General features: G+C 43.3%; 1 protein-coding gene across 1 annotated transcript; it reads right to left on the reverse strand.

The window, feature by feature from the left end:
- Window positions 1-372: 372 nt before the first annotated feature.
- LOC310752899 (anionic trypsin-like) lies at window positions 373-7582 on the reverse strand. The gene is made up of 5 exons (XM_083594054.1): window positions 7527-7582; window positions 6089-6248; window positions 4064-4317; window positions 2800-2936; window positions 373-625 (listed from the first exon to the last, which is right to left on the reverse strand). Exons 1-5 carry the CDS (start codon window positions 7564-7566, stop codon window positions 476-478), a joined length of 741 nt encoding a protein of 246 aa, XP_083450180.1. The 5' UTR covers window positions 7567-7582; the 3' UTR covers window positions 373-475.
- Between the last annotated feature and the right edge of the window lie 439 nt (window positions 7583-8021).

Here is an 8021-nt window from a genome sequence, read left to right on the forward strand (position 1 = left end):
ACAGTACATACATTAAAACAAAAGGGGAAAAGAAATACATTTTAAAGAAACATCCCACCTACTTCTAAAAGGCTAGGATTCCCCCTGAAAATCTGAGTTTGTGCCGAGTGTGAGCCTGATGCTGTTTCTAATATGATAACATTTTTAATGTGTGTGGGTTTTCCTTTTATTTATTTTTTAAAGGGTTCTTTTGTAATTGAATGTTAGCCGTAAGCCGTCTTGGCAGGAATCATCATAAATAAAGAATGCACTTTATAAATAGGTTAAAAAGAAGTGGAAATATGAAAGTGAAAAGTGCCACAGATATGCCCTTTGATTGGAGTGTGGTGAAAAGAAAACAACCACGAACCAGGATAGGTTTAGTAATCTGTATTCATTTATTTCCTTGGAATTCTTTTTTTATATTGTTATTAAGACGAATTACATGAGAAGCAAAGGGTGCTAGTATGTTGAAACTAGAGGAGGAATTGCTGTCTTAGTTAGCAGCAATGGTTTCCTGGATCCAGTCAATATAGTTGCAGACCTTGGTGTAGACTCCGGGGTAGCCAGTGAGAGCGCAGCCTATTCCCCATGAAACGATGCCCTGGAGCTCGCCATTGCAGACCACGGGGCCACCGGAATCCCCCTGCGAGACAAAAGAGGTTGCAAGTGAAATATGGCATGCATGCTGCCCAGGTCATGTTGCTTTTCCTTGTACGGCAGCAAAAATATCCATTAAAAACACAAGAAGTGCCAACAGTGGAGGAATGGCAGATGAAGATGATGGATTTTTGGGAGCTAGCCGACCTGACCGGAAGAGTCCGCGACCAGAAGGAGGAGGAGTACCAGGAGGAATGGATGAAATTTAAAGACTATTTAGCTAAATTTGCTAAGATAACTTAAATAGGAATACTTGCAAGTACCAGATTGGCTTAGGATTTAAATATGTGATGTTATAGAATAATATGTCTAAAGTTAATATGAAAAGAAAGAAAGATGTTAACTGACTAAGTAAATTTTATGAGAAATTAGTTTTGGAAAACTGTTACAATGATATACATTGAAACTCAGCCAGGGGGATTCGAAGAAGTCACCTAACAATGTTAACAAAAGTGGAACTATTACAGTTAGGATTTATGTTTGTTTGTTTGCCTATGTTTGTTATAAATTTGGAAAATCAATAAAAAAAATTGGGGAAAAAATCAATTAAAGTCTTGTTTTCCCTTGAATTCTGGGAATCTCTCTTCTCCATGTCTCTACCCCAGTTTTGGGGCTTCTCCTGCCAGCCCACAAGAACTGAAGAGCAGCAGCAACCAGAGTTTTCCCGTTCTCACAGTAAAATGGTCGCACCAAGCAAGTGCCCAGATAACTTGGCAGTCTTGAAATATGTGCTCTACAGCAAGCGATGAGCCAAATAGTCAGTTTTGGTTTCCAGACTTAAGTTTAGTTCTCCACATTTCTGTTATGTACTGAAGTTCTCACCCTGGGCCAGCAGGGGGATACTGTAGATAGTTATGCAAATAAGGGATCGAAAGTGACGTTCAGTGATTGGATAGTTTTAGAAAATTGTTACAGTTACATTGTACTGGAGCTCTATATAAGCAGGCTGACTGAACCCTTCGGTTCAGTTCTGTCCTGGCCTGTGAATAAACAAGAGCTGTTTGAAGAATCGCTGTGGTCGTCTGATATGTTCACCCACAACTTAACAATTTCCACCTAAGGTTTTGTGTTTTTTTTTAAGTCCTCGGGATAATTTGTCAGCATTTTTGCATGAATTTCTCTGAATATACACATTTTTATATGCAATGCTGGCTAATATACAGACTTTTGCAAAGCGATTTCCCGCAATATACTGCATTTTTGAAACATTATTTTAACCAATATATGCATTTTTAGACACACTTTATCCTAGCGCGTATGTATTTTTTGTTTATGTGACTTGCTTAAAGAACTGCATTGCAATATTCAGAGAAGTGTGAATTTAGGGGAGAGCTGTGCTTTGGTTTGTGTATTGTTTTAGAAAGCGTGAATTATGTAGGTTTGCCTTCACATGGGAACTGAACTGAATTTCTACCCCCTCATTATGCTGCGGCATAGTTGCTTTACAGTGTGAATTCAGCCTCTGAGGAAGCAAGCAGTGATTCTTGCTTGAGATGCTGATTTCGCCTTCAGACAAAGTGTGCAACATGATCCTTAGCAAATATCCCCACCTCCACCACAGAAAATGGTGGAAGCAGCATAAACACAAAGTGTATTATGCAAACATGGGTGTAGCCAAGGGGAGGGGCAGGGGGCAGCTGCCCCCCTCATCAGGTAAAACAATAGAAATAACTAACTGACCAATCACGTCGGTTCTGACCCCTCTAACAAAAGGCCTGCACCCCCCCCCAAATAAATCCTGGCAACACCCAGGTATGCAAAGTTCAAGCTTTGCTCCCACTCAGGACTGACATCTTACAGGATATCTGTAACTATTTGTGGCTGCTGCCAAAGAAAGCTGAGCAGCAAAACATTTTTTTGTGGTTAATTACAGTGGTACCTCGGGTTACAGACACTTCAGGTTACAGACGCTTCAGGTTACAGACTCCGCTAATCCAGAAATAGTGCTTCAGGTTAAGAACTTTGCTTCAGGATGAGAACAGAAATCGCGTGGCGGCAATGGGAGGCCCCATTGGCTAAAGTGGTACCTCAGGTTAAGAACAGTTTCAGGTTAAGAACGGACCTCCAGGATGAATTAAGTTCTTAACCCGAGGTCCCACTGTATTTTCAAGGGCTCAGAGCTCCTCATTTAATAATGGAACGAAAGGTGAATCCTCTCACCTGGCAGGAGTCTTTGCCGCCCTCCAAGTACCCGACACAGATCATGTTGTCAGTGATTTGCCCTGGATAAGCATCTCGGCACTCAGCGTCAGCAAGGATGGGAGCATTCAAGCACTGGAGAAGGTCAGGATAGTTGACTGGAAGGAAAAGGAAAAGGGGTGCAACTAAGACAAGAAGCCAGGAATGTTGGGAAGAGAGATGTTGTCTATCTTTGTGGGCCTCTAAAGGGACCCCTGACCATTAGGTCCAGTTGTGACCGACTCTGGTGTTGCGGTGTTCCTCTCGCTTTATTGGCCGAGGGAGCCGGCGTACAGCTTCCAGGTCATGTGGCCAGCATGACTAAGCCACTTCTGGAGCAACCAGAGCAGCGCACGGAAACGCCGTTTACCTTCCCGCCAGAGCGGTACCTATTTATCTACTTGCACTTTGATGTGCTTTTGAACTGCTAGGTTGGCAGGAGCAGGGACCAAGCAATGGGAGCTCACCCCGTCATGGGGATTCAAACTGCAACCTTCTGATCGGCAAGTCCTAGGCTCTGTGGTTTAACCCACACCGCCACCTGCGTCCCTATTTGTGGGCCTCTAGCCTTATGTAAAAAGGCACGAGAGCTTCACTGATCAGCTCACAAGATATCAAAACTGCTGAGGTGCTTACATTTCATTTCATTTCATTTATTGAATTTACATACCCCCCTATACCCGGAGGTCTCAGGGCGGTTCACAAAAGAGATCACAATATATAAAATAAAAATAGAAACAATAATCCAGTAAACCCCCCCAAAAAAGGAGCAACATTTTTAAAGGGTATAGGATGTCAATCAGGTCAACCAAAGGCCTGGTTAAAAAGGAACATTTTTGCCTGGCTAACTTCCCTGGGGAGAGCATCCCACAGGCGGGGAGCCACTGCAAAGAAGGCCCCGTTCTCGTGTTGCCACCCTCTGGACCTCTCGAGGAGAAGGCACACGAAGGAGGGCCTCAGAAGATGATCTCAGGGTCTGGGTAGGTTCATATGGGAAGAGGTGGTCCTTGAGGTATTGCGGTCCTGAGCCATTTAAGGTTTTATAGGTCAAAACTAGCACTATGAATTGGGCCTGACATCTTTTCTATCTGCTCCATCAGACCTTTGGGGATCGACGAGAAAGTGGGCTGTTTTGTTAGCTGTGGAATTAGGTACTGCTGAGATGGGGACCATGGTTGAAAGGTAGTTTAAATAATAAGTAAATAAATAAATGCCGATGGGTTGACTGAACCATGTTCATACTCACCTCCACTGCTAAGAGTGTTGCCCCACCCTGAGATCAAGCATTCAGTTCCGGCAGCTGCGCATCCGCTAGGCAAGGCGATGGGGGCGATGCGTGCGGAAATCTTGGCATTGGAGCTCAGCTTGATGAGCATGATGTCGTTATCCAGGAGCCAAGAGTTGTACTTTGGATGGCGAATGACCTTTTCGGAATTGATGAACTGCTCGCCTCCTTCCACCTGCATAATGTCGTGTTCTCCAAGCCTCACTTCAATGCGGCTGCAAAATCAAGTGTTGACAGGGTGCTGAGCGCACTGTGCGGTGTCTGGCCTGTCAGGGGCTGGACTGAGGAGGAATGGTGGGGGGCTGCCCCCCTTCTCCTGAACCTTCCCAAGAACAGGGGGACAATACCTCGGGTTACATACACTTCAGGTTACAGGCTCCGCTAACCCAGAAATAGTGCTTCAGGTTAAGACCTTTGCTTCAGGATGAGAACAGAAATCGTGCAGCGGTGGCACGGCAGCAGCAGGAGGCCCCATTAGCTAAAGTGGTGCTTCAGGTTAAGAACAGTTTCAGATTAAGAACGGACCTCCGGAACGAATTAAGTACGTAACCAGATGTACCACTGTATAGATTTAGAACAGTGGTTTGCAGAAGGCCACAGTTCAGAGGATGCAGAGGGGGGAAGCTGGGAAAGATTGGGAGAAGAACAGCAGAAAGAAGACGCACCAGGGGAGAGACAGCTGATAGATTCAGTGTCTATGGAAAGCATTACTGACCCCCCCTCCCAGGACTAGGCAGGCATTGCGAGTAGTAGAACAAAAAGCTCAGAAGCAGAAAGATCAGATCAGCCACCGTAGGGATGACGTAGAATAGGAGAGACAGAGGGGGTAGGACTAGGAGCAACGCCATTATTTAATAGAAACTGCATTCCTTTGTCTCTCTCTGTGAATACTGAATAAATAAATTCTAATTCTAATTCTAATTCTAATAATTCTAATAATAATAATAATAATAATAATAGCTATATATTTATATCATTCCATTAATTGTTGTTGTTGTTGCTATATATTTATTTATACCCCCACACCTTTTTACCTGTCATAAAAATATGAATTGCTAAAAACACAGAAAAACATATCATAAAAAAACAATTAAACATACATCGATAGAGATATATATCTATTAAAACCATACAAATTGTTACAATAAAAAGCAGCATGGTACCAGCCCATTCATTAAAATGACTGTAAGTGGTGCCTTTCTGCTGCCCCTGGAAGTTTTGTGGGGTTTTTTGTTTGTTTTTTAAATTGCACATTAGATTCCAGATTTCATGTAAACCAGTTAGAAGAGTTACTACAATAAAATGGCTGAGCTCTGGCACTTCTTTTTCTAGAAAAATAACACTGAAGTGGTAAATAAATTATGTTCAATAAAAAATGGAAATAATCCCAGCGAAGCTCTAAGTACACAACACAATTTAGCGAAAGGTGTGAGACTCAAGACAGAGAAACTTCTGCTTTGTGGCTCAATCCTCATGCTCAGATCTCAGAGTCCTCTTTAAGTTCAGAGGGGAATGCTTGTTTGTTTGTTTGATCATTAAATTTATATCCTGCCCTTTCCCCCAAAGGGACTCACGAAGGCATCGGGTACTGTGAGACAGTGTTTGACAGATGTCAAGAAGTCTCTGGATTGGATGGGTCTAGTATAAATATTAGAAATCCTGCCTTTTGCCTTTCCTGGATCAATAGAGGGCTTTCTTCATTCTACACTTCAGGATCTAGTTCAGTGCATTGTCCTGGAAGACCCACCCAGAATATGCTTTCAAAATCTATATTCAGATGCAGCTACCGATGGCTCCATCATGGCGATAGGCTGTGGTGTTGCTTAGTTACATAAAAACGAGAGGGGTCTACTCTGAACAATCTGGAGCCCTCGAAACCCACACTGGTTCTTACTATTCCTAAACTCCAGCTCCGCTGAAATGTTGAGATCTTGTGGGTTTGCAGTACAAACACGGCAATGGAGAAAGGAAGTGTCAGTCACTCACGATTTGTAGCAATGAGCAGCTGAGACAACCCATTGTTCATTGATGAGGGAACCGCCGCAGAAGTGGTACCCAGAATTCAGTGATACTTGGTAGGGGATGGAGTTCTTCTCGCAAGTGTATCCTCCCACAATCTTGTCGTCATCATCAAAGGGGCGAGCAACTGACAAAAACAGGGAAAATCAGAATGAGCACGGACTGCAAAGTAACTTGGATTCTTCAGAAAGCAAAACAAAACCCCAAATTAGGCACAGTTTCTTCTTGATAACAGGACCTGGCCTTGAAGTTAAGGTTAAGAAGGGAGAGGCAGTTGCTCGATCCCTTGGGTTTCATGTGGTCACATCTCAGGAATATCTATATTTCTGGTTTTTAGGGATGTGCAAATCAGTTTTACATATGTTCACCCATAGGACTGCTCTGTCCAGTTCCCATACAAATCTGTATTTAAAAGACACTGCATGAAGATATAAACATATGTCTTTTTAAATGCATATTTTTAATCTCTTCTCAGTTTCTGTATTTTCTGTGTACTGTACCTCGGCCCAGTATACCTGAAGGAGCATCTCTATCCCCATCATTCAGCTCAGACACTGACATTCTGCACGGACACTGAGGTCCAGCTCCAAGGGCCTTCTCGTGGTTCCCTCACTGTGAGAAGGGAGGTTACAGGGAACCAGACAGAGGGCCTTCTCGGTAGTGGCACCCACCCTGTGGAACGCCCTCCCATCAGATGTCAAGGAAATAAACAACTATCTGACTTTTAGAAGATGTCTGAAGTCAGCCCTGTTTAGGGAAGTTTTTAATGTTTGAAGTTTTACTCAGTTTTTAATGTTCTGTTGAAAGCCGCCCAGAGTGGCTGGGGAAACCCAGCCAGATGGGTGGGGGTAGAAATAATAAATTAGTAGTATTTTCTCTCAAAAGAGATGTCATATGTTTCTATATGATTTTTGAATTGAGAACTCGAAAGTGCAGAAACTAATGAATCACTGTGTTGCAATCCACATATTAGATCAGATAATTTTACATTAGAATTCTTAAAGAATGAATTCCTCAAGCATCTACAGCAGGCATAGGCAACCTCGGCCCTCCAGATGTTTTGAGACTACAATTCCCATCATCCCTGACCAGTGGTCCTGCTAGCTAGGGATCATGGGAGTTGTAGTCCCAAAATATCTGGAGGGCCGACGTTGCCTATGGCTGATCTACAGCAACGGTCTTACCTAGTATAGACCCACGACTTCAGAACTCCATTATTTTATAACCTCCTTATTACTCTGTAATAAATTAATTTACGAATCACCTTTTACATCTGTCTCAAGGTGATATGCAGACATACCATAAAAAAGAGCTAACAAATTCTTTTCAAAACAGTACCCAAAACCCACTGGAAACAGGGGCTCATTTTGTATTCTTTTAAAACCTGGCATTTTGAAAGACTCACCTGCTGCTCCCAGGAAGGCAATGACCAAGAGGAGTTTCATGATGTCTTCTCAGTGGATTCGTCAATTACAACAGGACTTTCTGAAGGCATCTCTCCACATTTATACCTTCCCTAGGACCTTATCTCCTCAGCCCAAGGTCCCACCAGCTTTCCACTTCCCATAGTCTTGCATCAGCTTGGTTAAAATAGACCTTGCAAGTGCCCAAGGTGATAACATAACCCCAGGTGCCCTATATCTGAAGTGAAACATTTCTAGGAATTGAGATGTTGTGGTGTGGGTAGTTCTGCCAATGTACACAGCTGAGTCCTGTCTTGGGCCCTGTTTCCGCCATCTTGGATGCTTATGAAACATCACAAATCCTGTAATCCTGTTCTGTGTGGGCTACAGCCAGCCCAGGGGAGTGCAGCATTCTAAAGCCCGTCGGAAGTGCAGGGCATGGAATTATATGGCAGAACAATGGCAGGCCCATGCTGAGCTGCAGCCAGACTGGAAAT

This window comes from Podarcis filfolensis (genome assembly GCF_964270895.1).
Source record: "Podarcis filfolensis genome assembly, chromosome: 17".
Lineage (NCBI taxonomy): Eukaryota > Metazoa > Chordata > Lepidosauria > Squamata > Lacertidae > Podarcis > Podarcis filfolensis.

Bases quoted from the DNA above. Each gene is read 5' to 3' on its own strand.
- LOC310752899 (XM_083594054.1), bottom strand. From the start codon at position 7,566: ATGAAACTCCTCTTGGTCATTGCCTTCCTGGGAGCAGCAG. The intron at 6,249-7,526 runs GTGAGTCTTTCA...TGTTTTTGTCAG, and splicing joins TGCCTTCCTGGGAGCAGCAG to TTGCTCGCCCCTTTGATGAT. The intron at 2,937-4,063 runs GTGAGTATGAAC...TTTTCCTTCCAG, and splicing joins CAACACTCTTAGCAGTGGAG to TCAACTATCCTGACCTTCTC.